Source organism: Chenopodium quinoa, unplaced genomic scaffold (assembly GCF_001683475.1).
Source record: "Chenopodium quinoa cultivar QQ74 unplaced genomic scaffold, ASM168347v1, whole genome shotgun sequence".
In the NCBI taxonomy this organism is placed as follows: Eukaryota; Viridiplantae; Streptophyta; class Magnoliopsida; order Caryophyllales; family Amaranthaceae; genus Chenopodium; species Chenopodium quinoa.
The window spans coordinates 4466623-4481830 of NW_018744626.1; the positions used below are offsets into that span (position 1 = coordinate 4466623).

Below are 15208 nucleotides of genomic sequence, written 5' to 3' on the forward strand. Positions count from 1 at the left end.
ACAAAAACCTTAATAATAACAATAATAATAATCTCATTTAATTTCAAAACCTAATTGTCACAGCCTCACAAATCACCTCTTAAGCCACCTAAACATTATAATTATTGGCCTAATTACTTTAGGTTTAAGAGGTTGCATTATGTTGAGAAAGATGTAGAAGGTGGCTTTATTGGTAGAAGTTCAAGGGAGGTTTTTAAAATTATGTTGCAAATCAAATACATACGTACTACATAGGGTTGTACATATTCTAGTTTGGACTAATATGTGGAAATTATACTTTGAATTAGGGACCCGACTCACCCAGGTCCTATAAAAAAATCACTTAACAAGTTTAAGTTGGTCCATAATTGAATTGAACCTGAAGAGTTGGGTTAGGATCATTCTAGACCCAAAAAGTTTCGATCAATCAATCTCTTGCCCACCAAAATGGAAGATCCTAGTGATCTAGCCAATTTGGTGTAGTCCGATTAGGACATGTGAAATGTTATTCAAATGAGTAGTCTAGAATGTGCTTTTAGGTATTGATATTTAAATTAGTTGGAGGATTGCTTTGCTTATAAATATGCAACCAGGGTCATTTGTAGCGGTCACTACAAGAAAATCCATTTATCGCAACAAATGTTTGGCAACAACATTGTAGTCGTTGCTGAAAATTTTATTAGCAACGATAATGTCGTTGCAGTTGGTAAATTTTCATTTCCCTCCACACCATGCCAACGCGCGAGATTGAATTAATTCACGGTCCATTTTTTACAACAACTTTTTTGGTTGCAATATATTGTATAAAATACAGCAACGACTTGCTTTGTTGTTAAATATTCAATTAATATACCACAACGACATCTTTGTAGCAAAAAAAAAAAAAAAAAAAAAAAAAAAAAAAAAGGTAAAAGTTTAAAAGATTGTACTAGTGGACTAGAAGCTTCTTTTTAGAGAATGTCTTACTTTACTAATCCCAATTGTAAAACCCTACCCTCATTCACGCGCCATTATTTCGCTTTCATCCCGCCACCGTTCTCGTTCTCCGGCAAAGTAATCTAGCCACTAATTCTCATCTCATCGCTGCAACTCTATCTTTCTATTGCATTATTAAGTAAGAAAAATAAAAACTGAAGTCACATAAACTAGTAGAAAGATGTGGGTCTCGATAATATTGAGGGTGTCGAACATTACTGGTGAATGTTCCTTCTAGCCCTTGCGTTATATTTGTTGGCGGCAAACTTTTTTCTAAGTTTATTCTTTTCCTTAAAAAAAAGGAGGTAAAAGAAGAGTTTAATTTTGATCATGTTAATTGTGGCAGATATATTATCGACCTCTTAGTCCTATTTAATTCAAAAGTTTGAGGTTCAAGAATGTCATATTGCAGACAACTCCAGGGAAAATTGAACAAGCTTAGTACCTCTTCTTAACTTATTTTGTAGTTTATATACATGTAGCCCCTCCAATTCTTTGTTTTATCTCGGCTTTCCAAAAATACTTCATTTTAAATTTGGTCACCTATTTTTTTTTTTTTTTTATGCCCTTGACAATCCTCTATCTTTCTTAGAGTACAGAGTAAGCTAACCTCCTTTGCATTATTTAATCTCAGGAACCAGTGATATTTGATCTCAAGTAGTAGCACTTGACGAGGCTTAGTGTTTTGATCACGTACTTCACTGGTCAAAGAGATTGAAGTAGCATAATAGAAATTGATTACCTCTCTAATTGTAAAAGGTTAGTCTTTAATGCTAAATAAACTGAAGTTGTATGGTTAGTTAAAGTTTAAAGTATGATATGTTCATTTGGCTTTGAGAAATTTGTTACAAATTGTAATACATTTGAGATATGTTCTCTGATGATTCATATTGATTAATAATAAGTTTATCTATCATTAAATTATATCTACAATTTTCATGACAATGAAATTTAACTAAAGACCCCTAAAGAAAGAAAAAAAAATTAACAAAAGATATACAATCAACATTGTATAACAGCATGTATTAGCAGGTAGATAGTTGGATTTTATTGTTCACTTTTCATATTTACATGCGTTATCATGATTAGGATTAAAATTGAAATTGCTAAATAACTTTGAGTTATTAATCTTTGTCTTCTACATGTATTGTGTATTGGTAATAAGATTATATCTATGATTTTAATTTTACTTTACTTATTCCACTATCAAATTTATTTTATGCTTAATTATGCAATATGATATATCTTAAGATATATGTCTTCATTTGGATTGTGGACTATGTGGTGGGGAAAGGAAAATGGGGAATTGTATTAATATGGGCACTATCCTATTATTACTACCTCCGTCCCCTTTTGATAGTCCCTTATGGGCATTTGTCACGGGAATTAATAAACACAAATAAGAATAGTTAAAGTACATTGAAAAAGTAAATTGACATTGGGTATGCAAAAAAGTAGAGAGAGAAAGTAATAAAAGTACATGGGAAAACAAAATTTATATTTGAAACCAAGATCAGGGTACTTCCGTGGAAAGGGAACTGCCTTGCCTGGCTTCAGCAAAGGAAGACATCAATTAGAGCATCAAAGCTTAATACGTGAGCAACAAAAGAAAATTCAGGAGCAACAAGAATTAATTAAGGAGTTGCAAGAGAATCAGGAAAGAACTACCAAACAATTAGAAGAGACTCAGGAAGCAACAGCAAGACAATTACAACAACAAAAAGAGGAGACACAACGTGCAATGAATGCAATGAAGGAAGAATTACTCAGAGCACTTGGTAATAGAGTTGCAAGTTAAACATCAAATATTTCCAGGTAATTTATTTTGTAAATCTTTGTGTGTGTGTGTGTGCGCTTATTTTATTTTTTATTTTTACTCGAGTTGGGTAAACTTAATCCTCCAAAACTTCCACACCATCTTTGTCTACAATTTTCCAAGATGCTCCATCAGTACAACCTCTGTGAAAAAAAATAAGTTTTATAGTACGTGCTACACTTTGTTTTTATTATAATTATTTAGTTTGTTTTTGTGTTTCTACTCCTCTCTCTCTCTCTCTCTCTACTTTTCTCCTCTTAAATCCAGGGTTCTTATGTGAGATCTTTGCTCCCTTTTTCTAACTCTCAAATAAGTTTCTTTGAAAGTCATCATCTCAATTATAGTAGTAATTATAATACATTAAAAAGCAAATGATTATAATTTTTTAAAGGAAGACTAAGTTGGCTATCAAATGTGTGCTTCATATGTATATGGTATAAGATTTCTATGATCATTTTATTTCTTAATTATGCAAACTTTGTTACAGCAATTTCTAATTTTCTTTCATCAGAATCATGCTTATAGTAAATCACATACATGGATGCCAATATAATTCTTATAGATCTTTTAATATTTATCAAAATTTCTTGAAATTTATTACATATATTATATATAAAATCAAAAGAATAAGTGATGCTAGATTTTGCATTGGGTTCTTCATAATTCTAAAATTATATCTTCCTTTATTTTGATAATGCAGGTTATGTTGGAAAAGTATTAGTAAATGCATGGAGAAAGTGTGCAGATGATATGTAGTATAGGTTTTATTTTGCACAATGACTACTTGTTGTACATTGGTGGGATGACTAGAAAATTAGCCTTTTGGAACAAAGATGGATGTAATCTTTTGGGAGAAGTCATGTTTAATGTTGACTTAGACTATTAGATGTATATATTTATCTAATGTTTTGGATATAATCACTTGTGTTATGTTAAATATTACACATGTTAAATAGATATTAACTTATTAGCAATTTACCTATTTGTATTTCCAATAAATTAATAAATAATTCTACAAAGATTTATCGCTAAACCATAAATTAGCAACGACTTGTATTGTTGTAAAAAATATAATGCATTATCACAACAATAAATGTCGTTACAACATACAACTATTTTGAAATGACATTTAATTTGTCGTTACCATACACCAAATTAAATAAAGCAACGATATTAGTCGTTGCACTAAAAGGTGTTTTTATAACGACAAATGTCGTTGCAAAAGATTATTCAACATATTGCAACGACAAAAGTTGTTGCCATAATTTCCTTCTAATAGTTTTGGATTTCATAGGTAAGGCAACGACAAGTTTAATGCAACGCTAATAGTCGTTGCAAATTATTAATTTTTCGCAACGACTTTTGTCGTCACACCGATTTTTAGTGACGGAGGTACCCGCAACGACCTTGCAACGACAATTGTCGTTGCTATAGATTTTTTTTGCAACGACTTTGTATTTTAAAACACTTGTGATCTCTCGGAGTCAATGTCACAGCTATATATATAAATTTTTTTTTTATACTTCAACTCGGTTAGATCCGTGTGCACGGTTTATATAAAATCTATTTGTAATTTGTACATTTTTTTTAAAAAATGGCTATTATACAGGTATATATATATAAGTATTACATACAAAAAATATTTGTACGTCGTCTGAGACATAGTTTAATATAAGAATTCATTTATTAGTTAGCTATTTAAAATTGTTTCAATTTCCTACGATATTGATAGTTGTAATGAAGAGGTTTCTAATATAATTAAATTTCAAAAACATTAAATAGGATATCTCCACACCAAAAAAAAAAAAATGACATTATTATTGCATTAGGGCGGAAATTTTTTTATCGAGATGGATGTTACTATGCCTTTGCCTGATCATGTTTGGGTTGAAACTAACCCACTTTATAAAGTTGTATGAAATAAAATAAGGAAAATTTTCAATTGAAAAAAAAATACATTTCACAATTTAAAATAACTAATTAAAATTAATATTATATCTTATTGGATTGTCAATATTTCCTTACTAAACCATATATCTAAAATTGCTATCATTTTAAATATTGTATTATCCGTATTTTATTTTTAATATTACATCAATACTGAAAATTCATATCATTCCAAATAAGATGAAATGTTTCAACCAGGTTGAAAACATCATTTTGCAGTCAATTGCTCTTATATATATTGAAGTTTGTTCAAACTTTGCCATAATAAAAGAACAAAAAATAATGATTTTATAATGTAAAATTATTGTTAATAATAGATATAATGCGTTTGGAATTGAAATTCACAAACAATATATTCCCTGTTTATTTCATCACTTTATTTTTATTTATTTCAAAAATAATAAATATAATGTGTTTGGAATTGAAATATCACAAACAATATACTTCTTTTACGGTATGAAATCAATACATATTTAAGCTAGAAAATTTGTTATTTACACTATATATATTTCAAACCTAAGTTATAACAATAATATTCTCTATAAAATGATCCAACTACATGATTATGTTTTAGGGTGAAAGTGTCATAAGTTAAATATAGTGTCAAAAGTCCAACTAAAAGTATAAAAAAAATAAAAAATAAAAAATAAAAATTACAAAGGAAGTATTAAGCGGAGAAAGCATCCGTACATATTTAAAATAAATAAATAAGGGTTCGTTTGGTATTGCTGTGGTTTTTTGTTTTTTGTTTTTTTAAAAGTATATGATATATGCTCCATAATGAATCAAAAATTATTTTAACTTATTAAAATTATTTTAACTTATTAAAATTATGATAATTTTGAAAACTGGTAACAGAAAAGTGGAAACACCTTTTTCTTGTTTCCTTTTTTGGTTTTTTTAAAAAAAAAGAAACTGAAAACAAAAAAATGATGCCAAACAAACCGTAAATATTTGGTTTTAACTTTTAATTGATGCTAAGTTAGCTTGAAACTCTTTGATATACAGTATATTATGAAAATCGGATTTACACAAAAGTTTTTGTAAGTTGTAAGGGTCATTATATAAACACTTTATAAAACTCGATTTTTAGTAATCAATCTAATCATAAAGTTCACAAAACAAAAGCATATAAAGATGATATTAAATCCAATTAATTATAAATACAATTGGACTAGAAACCTAATTCATACGATTTGTAATTGAGTCAAACCGAAAGCCGAATTTTCACCCACCACCCCGTATACAAATCACGCATTACACTAGCGAGTGTTTTTCCCGGGAAAATCGGGAAATTGGAACAAGAAATGGGTGCCTAGAAATGAACCAAAAAAGGGTTCATAAATCAAAAGCTTAGCTCCCCTGCAATTGCAAACAAAAACAACACAATTTCAATTTCAATTTCATGGTTGATAAATCTGTTTCTCTCTCTTCCTCTCCTTGTGATTCTCCAATCTCCCTATTTCACTCGCAAACCCAACGCACAGAACTTTCTAACACCGCCCGATTCTCCAGCCTCTACCCCCCGTAATCACAGCTCTACCTGTCAACCCCTTTTTTTCCAACTTCCCTTTTTCTCTCTCTTCACTCTTAATTTTCTTCCATATTCATCATCATCATCATCTTGATTCTTCTATCTATCTATACCATTTTTGGGTTTCTAATTTTTTCATTCTTTTCCCCTTTTTCTGGGTTTTTCTCTTTTTTTGGATATCTATCTTGCATGGTATGTCCTATTTTTCCTTGTTTCTTTTTTTAACTTGTGCAATTTTTGTCTTTCTTTGTTTTTTTGCATCTGGGTTTTCAATTTTTCATCATTTTAATTATTTTAATAATCATAATAATGATATTGATGCATACCCTTTATTGTTTATAATCGAAATTCCAATTATTAACCTATGCAATGTAGACGGGGTTTGATCTCAGGTCTTGGATACCACCCCGGGATTAAGTCTCGGGTTATTTGCTATATGTTTGTGGTACATTATGTTGATGAATAATGTGCTAATTTTGACAAGTTTATGTTGTTAAGGATGCATAAGAAAAAGAAGTTGCAAAGGTGATTGGCGGTTGTTTGGCCGGAGAGCATTTGCTAATAATCTTGAAGAATGGGAAGGGTTAAACTAAAGATCAAAAGATTGGAAAGCAGTAGCAACCGTCAAGTAACCTATTCGAAACGGCGTACCGGAATCATTAAGAAAGCTAGGGAGTTGGCTATCTTATGTGATATTGACATTGTTTTGCTCATGTTCTCTCCCACTGGGAAGCCAACATTATTCCTTGGAGAGCGTAGGTATAATTTTATTAAGAATTATTGATTTGCTTGGTTTCTCTTATTTGTGAATGTTACATCAATGTATGTATGTAGGACTTGAAACCATGTTATGATTTCGAAGAGGGGAGAAAGTGAGATTGTATCTAATCATGTTTCCTTTGGAAGAACAAATGTTTGAAAATTTGATTAGTGACATGATTAGGAAGGATTATAATGAAAATAAGAAATACTTGTTGGTTGGTTAACTATAAGAGCTTGGGAAACTATTAACTATGTATGTTAGGAAGGTTTCTCTTAAATTGGTATGAAGCCACTTTGAGTTGTGAAGGGTGTATAAAAGTGCTTTTGGATGTTTTTCCTCTCTACTGTATGTCAAATTGTTGCAAATAATATGGGATGGAGGTAGTATAAAACATTATCAAAGCGTAGTCTATCATTATATTTTTGAAAGTTTGAAGTTTTGTACCTGTATGCATTTTCAGCAACCTTGAACAAGTCATCACCAAGTTTGCTCAATTAACTCCACAAGAAAGGGCAAAAAGGTTTGAATTAACCTTTGCATTATTATCACCAGTTTTGAGATTTTGATTTGAAAATCGTGTCTGACTGTTTGTGTTTTTGTTGCAACAGGAAATTGGAGAGTCTTGAAGTAAGAATTTCCTTTCTTCATGTTACAATGGTTAGCTGTCTTTTATATTGAATTTATGTATTCTGATTCTTTCTTTCTTTTATTCATAGGCACTAAAGAAAACTTTTAAGAAGTGTGACCATGATGTAAATATAGAAGATTTTGTTGCTTCAAGGTATGCAATTATAAAAAAAATTTTGTATCGTAATTAAAAGGACAAACTTTGAAAGGATCTGATGTTATATTTTGCTTTGCAGTAGTCAAACGGCTGAGGTATGATTGGTTGCTCGTTCACTTGAGTGATTTACATGAGACTAGCTTTTTCTTTGTGCTTAATTTCCTGATTTGAATAGGAACTGGCTAACCAAGTGGGGCTATTGCAAGCACAGATTACAGAAGCACATAAGCGATTGAGGTGCACCTTTGACTTTTAACTATTCAAGTATTGCTTTTGACTAAGCATTTTCTGGCAAGAACATTCACATATTCATGTAGACTATGCTCCAAATTTGTTGCAGTGTACATGAAAGTATTTAAATTTACCTTTCTTATTTATTGTTGAGATATTAAGGGTTTTCAAAGTTCTAGCTCAACCTGCCAATATTATACGAAGCATTTGCTATACTTCATGCATAGGCTCTGTGTCTTATCTACTTGTGCAATTGATCTAATATGATGATTGCTATTCATAATGTGTCTTTTACATGTTTCTAGCTTTCAGAGGTATTTAGTAATCTTGTTTAGGTTTCTATTGTTATCTAGGAAACTCGGCAGTTTATGTAATTTCATGTAAATGGTGAATGCTAATGCTAGACCTTTCTTTTCTTCAAATTTACTGGCAAATGAAGCTGTGTCGAACTTGCAGTGAAATTCTTATATGTTATTCTTTTTTATGTAATGCATTGTTTGGCCTACTATTTCAGAAATGATATAGGGGAGTCTGTAAACCTCAATTGTACCATGTCTGGATGCACACCAGGATGATAGTATCATGCTGTCTTTCTATTAATAAGGTGTTGTGTGTTGAGCATAATTTCAGTCCATAATTTTTTTCCACGGTACTTTTATTGAACAGCTGTTGGAGTAATCCTGATAAGATTGACAATGTGGAGCATCTACGGCAGATGGAAAACTCCTTGAAGGAATCACTTAACCAAATCCGCTTACACAAGGTACAAATATGTTGCACCAGCAATATTTATTTATTTATTTATTTTTCTATTCACTTTACCTCATCATTGCTTAATTCTACTATTACTTCCATATTAGAGCCTAGTTTACATTGCTTTAGGGCACATAGATTAAGGAGGGAGAAGAACTGAAGAAGTAGGGCGGGATGGTGGGTGGGTGTGGTTCCAACTTAAGAGATATATTAGAGAGAACAAAGTGGTCAAAAGTAGTATGTCAAATTGTCAACATAGCTATAAATCCTTAAATGATAGACGTTAACATAGCTTTGGGATGGAAGGAACATTATCATTACCTTGACTTTTTCAAAAAAATTGGTGGTGAAGGTTATGGTTAAGGTTTCCTAATGTCAGTAATAGTATATATGTACATTGTGCTAGAAAATTGTTGCAAAACATCCTTACTATAGACTTTAAAGGAAATGATTTTTTTTGTTGGTTAACTTGTAATCTTGTCAATAAGTCATAACTTATCCTACAATCCAACTGCTGAACTTCATTTGTAACTAATGCATGCAATTTTCACCTAACAGGATAATATTGGAAAACACCAATTTATGTCTCTAGATTGCAGTAACCAGGTAAAGTACCTACACACATCCATTGAGGTGGAAATCATTCTTTTACTGGCTGGCATACTTTCATTGTCTTTGGAAGATCATACAATTACTTTTCATATTCCAGTTTCAGAATGGGATGCATATTCCTTTGATGATGGGTAATATGCAAGAATGCCAGCTGTTATCATGGCTTTCGAGTAATGACAATCAACATCTACTGCTGTCTGAAGACACAAACTTTTTATCTCATAGGTGAGTCCTATTCCTTTACTACCTTAAAATTTCTTTTGCCAAACTGTATAAAATAGTCCTGCAGTACTTTGCAGGATTTTGTAAATAAATTGCCATTATGTATTGTTCTGTAAAATCAATATCATGATTAGTTCTTTCAACAGCAGCAGTATCTTTCTTCTGCCTTTTCTTCAACATACTTATGTCTGTTCTATATTATCAATGTTTTCTTCAGAGATATGAAGTGCACCAGTGATGCTTCTCTATCTGGATACTCTGGATACTACGGCGATGCCAAATTGGAAATGGAAAATGCCAGACAGTGTGAGAACGCGAGACAAGATTGTGGTAGCTTAAATGAGCTGACTGCAAATGCATGCATGGGAGTTCAAATTGGTGAGCAGTATCCATACTCCCCATATGGAAATATTAATCTGCCCGAGGAGAAGAAAGTGATGCCAGATAATGGGATCAATTTTCAAGGCAATCCGATGGATTACCAAATTCCTGGTCATTTTGATATGCCTAGATCTATATATGATACAAGGCCTCAACCATGGGCTCCTGCTGCTTTGCAATGTCCCATTCCTATGTTCAATGAAAATTCATACCCACAGGTTGGTTCTCAATAGCATCTGATATTGTGTTGGTTAATTCCATGTCCGATATCTTGATTTTTGCCATTCTTTTCTAGGTTCCCTGTTAAGAGAGTTTCATTAATGCTTTTAATGGTGTATGATAATGCGGTCTTAAGAATATTCTTGGAGCTCAAATGCTGTCATATGGCTTTCTGGTGTGTCTTCAGAATTTTTCTTTCTTTATCCTTCTTCCTTCGAACAAGTTACAGCTATTTAAACAATTTGCCAAGCCACAAGAATCTGAAATTCTGTCTCGCCAATAGCCATGCTGTGAAAATCATGTTATTTGGTTATTCACCAATGACCACAGGGATTAAACTGCCATCTGTGCACCATATGACTCGCATTCTCTTTTTGGTTTTAGGTCTGTCTTGGCTTACACTTACTCCTTATATCTTGCACATCTTCTCTAGCTGCCAATTACCGCTACAAGTTCAATGGTTTAAAAAAAAAAATCTATTTTATGATGAAGAATACAGCAGATAGAGGTATCCATTTCTTTCATGGACTTGACAACCCAAGCTTCAATTGGACTAGAAGTCAACATAGAGCGTAAAGATTATAGAGGAAATAGATCGGAGGGAAGGGAAGGAGGGGATGAGTAAGGAAAGGGAAGGGAAGGGAAGGCAGGGCAAGGCAAGGCAAGGGAATGTGTATCCGTGCATTAGTGCATTGTCCTACCAAATCTTTTCAACATTTGGAAGGATATGGTTTATATAAAGGGGAGTAGAACTGATCCTGCTCTCTCACCCCTCTTTTTTCCTTCCTCTCAAACAAGGGGAAATGGATACCTCTACTTCCCTATCATCCAAATTCTTTAATTTTACATGGTTCACCTGAATTAGGCTAATTTAATTACTGTCATGTGTGTTGGTTGCCTGTGAAAGATGTTATCCGGGGAGTTTATTTTGATCCTTTCATAAGCAAAGGAAAAAGTTTCTGGCATGAGCCTTTGTATATTACAAAGTTTAGTTTTACTCTTTGATGATTTCTTTCTGTTATATATTGGTTAATAGCTCCATAATTGCTTGATAACATCTTAATGTGAGAACACAGTGTCACAGAAAAAAAAAAAATTATAAAGGCCAGCAAAATCAGGATGCTGACACACTTTTCTAAACTAGTACTTGTATGTGTTTAAAAACTTCTCTGTTGTGCATGTATGTGCTTAGTGTCTACATGATACTCTTCAACTAAGAATTGTTTTAATCGTGCTGCAGCCTAATTTGTGACTGAGGTATTGGCTAATCCACGATGGCGACCAAGAGGATAGGGCGCATGTTAGCAGAGGCTTAAATCCGTGATGAATGTCAATTATGGGAGCATAAAAGTTCAACTAATCAAATCTTATGTTCTGGGTGATACATTTGAGGATGTCTGATTTGTTGGGTTGTCTGATTTACCATAACACTTGCTGTATAGTATATTATGTATAGAAAGTATAGGTGGATACATGTAGCACATTCTTGAAAAAAATACAAAGTATGTCAACTGTGAATAGGGCCTTTTTACTCTTTTTATCCCATTTTTTGTTTTTTCCTCCCATTTTGGGGCAATTTTGCTGAGGTTTCTAGTTACAGATCCTGTAAATTAGAGTTCTGCACTCTGCAGAGTTTACTGTAACTTAAAACATACTCCGAATCACATAATACATTACAATTTTTTGCTTAAAAAGATATTGAGATTGGTCTTCTCTAAGCAACTACTAGATTGGTAACCTTACAACAAATTGATGTAACCTAATAATCACATCTACAATGATGACAAACGGGTCTGTTCGGGTATTTTCAATTTCATTCACCTTTAGGTGGCGAATTATTAGATGTTTGGATCAGGTCGAATTATGATTGATTGTCAAAAAGTTTGGTGTGGTAAATCCAATCTTTGTATTCATATATATTTTCAGATAGTTCGTATATGAATTGAGTGATACTGGGTATGCTCAATGCGAGATGGTTACTTTGAAGTGAAAGTAGCTCAGGAGTCTGAGAATAAGAGCAGTAAAGACCATCATTTTATGAAAGCTAAGATTAGTAAAAACAGAAGTGCCAACTTTAGTTGTCCTGTACATTGAAAACCCTTCAATAATTACCAGAGAAGCTCAATATCATATAGTCCACAAAAGATTTGATTTGTTACAAAAGAACTATGATAACATGGTCTTTCCATCTACTAGTCGAGTTGGACTTAGTTACCATACAATGTCTGGATAATGGTGTTGTGCCATGGGTCTGACAGATGCTGCAGAAGGTTGTCGAAAGGCCCTTTTCCGGTCACATTGTGCTGCACGATGAATCCTAAGAATGCCAACATAGCCAACCTCCCTGCCAAAAATGAAACATACAAAGATCAGCTCGATTTTGACAAATATTTCCATCAGATTACCTCAAACTCTAGTCCTACTTCGCTAAGCAACTGCATATTTAGCTAAAACAGCCACTTACAAGGCCTAGTCTAAGTCCCACAAATCGACTAACTGAAAAGAGAACGAAAAACAGATGCATATTGCAAGCATTAGAAGAGGAAAAAGGCTATACCATTAGCAAGCTCCTTCTCCTTGGCCTCAAGAGTAGGTGCAAAGTTAAGAGGGTTGAATATACCACCAGGGTAACCACATTCATTAGGAGGCAAGCTGTATTGCTTGAAAATGGGGTCTTGGTTAACACATCCAGGGTTCTTGATGTCCTGCCATCTCCTAATCTCGACATAGTGGAATAAGATGAACTCGATCACAAACAAGGTTGATGATGAGGCGAAGTACTCTGACTTCCCTGCATCATACCATTTTGGTACGTTGATGATACCAATACTTGTGAACACCTCTGGTAGCAGCATACCGGCAACTCCAAGCATTGCCCACCGCCCATTCACTAGCTCGGCTTGCACGAACCACCTCAAGTTCTCTGGGTCCTCAGCTAGTCCCAAGGGATCAAATCCATTGTCTCCTGGAAGACTGAATTATATTGTACACAAAAGTGTTAAGTTCAATTTGCAAACTTGTACTAAAAAATGTCTATCTACTTCACCAAATATCATCTACATATTTACATACATCTAAGATAAGTGGCTTAAACTAAGGGTATGTTCTCATTGACTGAACTCAGTTGAACTGAACTGAATTTATTAGAGTTGAGCTGAACTGAATTGAATATTTTATAATAGAAGGAAATTAGGAGCTGAACTGAACTGAACTAATTAGAGCTGAGTTAAACTGAAAATAATCGTATGAGCACAGGCCCTAAGGCCACAATTCTTAAGGCAACTTGTTATTGATAATTTTTCAGCTAGATTCTTTAAGTTTGTTATTAATCAGTTAAAAACAACAATCATGATTTTAATGTAACAACTGCATTGGCCTCTAATATTTACGATCGGATGATTAAATGATTTTGCCTATATAACTTTTTCTGAACATTTCATGACATTCATGTTCCGTACTATCATGTAACTAATTATTTTAAGTAAAGGGGTTACAATTTTAATAAAATAAATTGATTTTACTAGGTGTAAAATACTCTTAACTCTTAATGATTCTGTTGTTAATTTAGAAGACTTGATCAAGTATAGTTTAAAAGAGTTGAATAAAGTGTTAAATGTTACCTGCCAGTAAGATAGTCAGGAGAAGCCAAACCAGGCAACCACTCTCCTTTCTTAGCCTCAACCTTGAGAGAACTAGTAGTTGTAGTAGAGGGCAACCTAACATTGCCAACACCACATTCCTTGTTAAGCTTCCCTGGAACACCACTCAAAAACCTTGATTTCGACGCGCACGGGCGGAAACCGGCAATCGAAGCCTGTGTTGTCACGGCTGCCATCCTCAATTGATCAATTAAATTTTAATTCAACCAAACTAGCTTGTTAGCTAGGCAGGAACAAAAAAAAGATGTGTAACAAAATGTTGATGTTATGTTACACTATCCCTTGTAATTTCATTTCTAATGCATGTCTTGTGGCTCTTGTTTATTGGGAATGAAGTGTTATTTTGGTGACTTGGATTTTTTTTGGTGGGGTAATCCAACGGCTAAGATTGGGTTTTGAGTCTTTGAGAGTTGGAGATTAGCCAATGAGAAATGATTTTTGCTATCCTTATCTAATGTTATATCCATATATCTATTGCTTTGTTTCTGCTGGTTTTTATAGATTATATGGGTCCCATTTTGATGCCACGTAGGAAGATTTTTCATAACTTGAATTTTAGTTACCCATTTAGCAATTGACAGCTGGTAGGCTGTATTTCTTTCAAACCATCCATATTATATCTAGGATGATATCAAAATGTGTTCTATTGTTCCCTACTATGATGAGGATTAAGTAGGATTTGAGTTAGTTCTTGGGTAATGTTAGAGAGAACCATATGATATAAACAACAAAGAAATTTTAAGCCATCTTGTAATTTTTTATTTTTTATGTTTTAGTTGATGAAGCTTATCTTCACTTAATATAAAGTCACTGATTTGATTAGTTAAATAAGGGTTATATGTACATTAATGGCTAAATTGACAGTTTAAAGACAAATAGATAATTGAAACCACATAATGACTCAAATGGACTCTCAAAGTATCGTGGGTTCAATAAACACCTCGACCATTCACATTTTCAGGTCTGTTAAAATCAAAAAATCGTCTAAATGCGAAGGTTATACACACAAAATCGTATCATTTTCAGAATTTGTAGGACCTAATTCATATAATGGGCTCTCTTGGTGCCCGGGGGTCTATGGGTAGCATCCTAACATCTTACATTTTTTTATCTACTAGAAAAGCAAAAAATTATCCAAAACTGCAACTAAGGGCATTGATTGAATTGAATTGAACTGAACTTATTAGATCTGAAATGAACTGAACTGAATATTTTATAAAAGAAGAAAATTAGGAGCTGAACTGAACTCGACTGAACTGAACTTATTAAAGCTCAACTGAATTGAAATAAAAATAATCATATGAGAACAGGCCCTATTACACAAAATCAAATC

At 32.9% G+C, this 15208-nt stretch overlaps 2 protein-coding genes and 1 long non-coding RNA gene across 5 annotated transcripts; 2 read left to right on the top strand and 1 right to left on the bottom strand.

Annotated features, from left to right (window-relative positions):
- The first annotated feature begins 2455 nt into the window (after nucleotides 1-2455).
- LOC110700804 lies at nucleotides 2456-3752 on the top strand. Its single transcript, XR_002507278.1, has 2 exons — nucleotides 2456-2769; nucleotides 3471-3752. It is a non-coding gene; the product is annotated as an uncharacterized LOC110700804 (long non-coding RNA).
- Nucleotides 3753-5975: 2223 nt separating this feature from the next.
- Nucleotides 5976-12108, top strand: LOC110700608 (agamous-like MADS-box protein AGL65). 3 transcript variants are annotated; one of them, XM_021878168.1, is made up of 12 exons: nucleotides 5976-6443; nucleotides 6750-7010; nucleotides 7475-7534; nucleotides 7623-7641; nucleotides 7731-7795; nucleotides 7878-7893; nucleotides 7974-8035; nucleotides 8696-8792; nucleotides 9341-9388; nucleotides 9492-9619; nucleotides 9834-10215; nucleotides 11457-12108. In XM_021878168.1, the coding sequence occupies exons 2-12, from the start codon at nucleotides 6826-6828 to the stop codon at nucleotides 11466-11468; spliced, it is 1074 nt and encodes a 357-aa protein (XP_021733860.1). In that variant the 5' UTR covers nucleotides 5976-6443; nucleotides 6750-6825; the 3' UTR covers nucleotides 11469-12108. The 3 variants fall into 3 exon arrangements, 2 of the variants coding, with proteins under 2 accessions (XP_021733860.1, XP_021733861.1); XM_021878169.1 differs by having other exon boundaries at nucleotides 7881-7893; XR_002507249.1 differs by lacking the exon at nucleotides 5976-6443 and adding an exon at nucleotides 10293-10391 and having other exon boundaries at nucleotides 6826-7010.
- Nucleotides 12109-12266: 158 nt separating this feature from the next.
- Nucleotides 12267-14194, bottom strand: LOC110700609 (chlorophyll a-b binding protein 4, chloroplastic-like). Its single transcript, XM_021878170.1, has 3 exons — nucleotides 13837-14194; nucleotides 12774-13189; nucleotides 12267-12560 (listed from the first exon to the last, which is right to left on the bottom strand). Exons 1-3 carry the CDS (start codon nucleotides 14049-14051, stop codon nucleotides 12424-12426), a joined length of 768 nt encoding a protein of 255 aa, XP_021733862.1. The 5' UTR covers nucleotides 14052-14194; the 3' UTR covers nucleotides 12267-12423.
- Nucleotides 14195-15208: the final 1014 nt, after the last annotated feature.

What these genes read in the sequence shown, in the direction of transcription:
- LOC110700608 (XM_021878168.1), top strand. Translation starts at nt 6,826, where the DNA reads ATGGGAAGGGTTAAACTAAAGATCAAAAGATTGGAAAGCAGTAGCAAC. An exon ending in TTATTCCTTGGAGAGCGTAG is followed by an intron (nt 7,011 to 7,474) that starts GTATAATTTTAT and finishes ATGCATTTTCAG; the next exon opens with CAACCTTGAACAAGTCATCA. An exon ending in CTCTAGATTGCAGTAACCAG is followed by an intron (nt 9,389 to 9,491) that starts GTAAAGTACCTA and finishes TTCATATTCCAG; the next exon opens with TTTCAGAATGGGATGCATAT.
- LOC110700609 (XM_021878170.1), bottom strand. Translation starts at nt 14,051, where the DNA reads ATGGCAGCCGTGACAACACAGGCTTCGATTGCCGGTTTCCGCCCGTGC. An exon ending in CCTGACTATCTTACTGGCAG is followed by an intron (nt 13,190 to 13,836) that starts GTAACATTTAAC and finishes AATATAATTCAG; the next exon opens with TCTTCCAGGAGACAATGGAT. An exon ending in GGAGAAGGAGCTTGCTAATG is followed by an intron (nt 12,561 to 12,773) that starts GTATAGCCTTTT and finishes CATTTTTGGCAG; the next exon opens with GGAGGTTGGCTATGTTGGCA.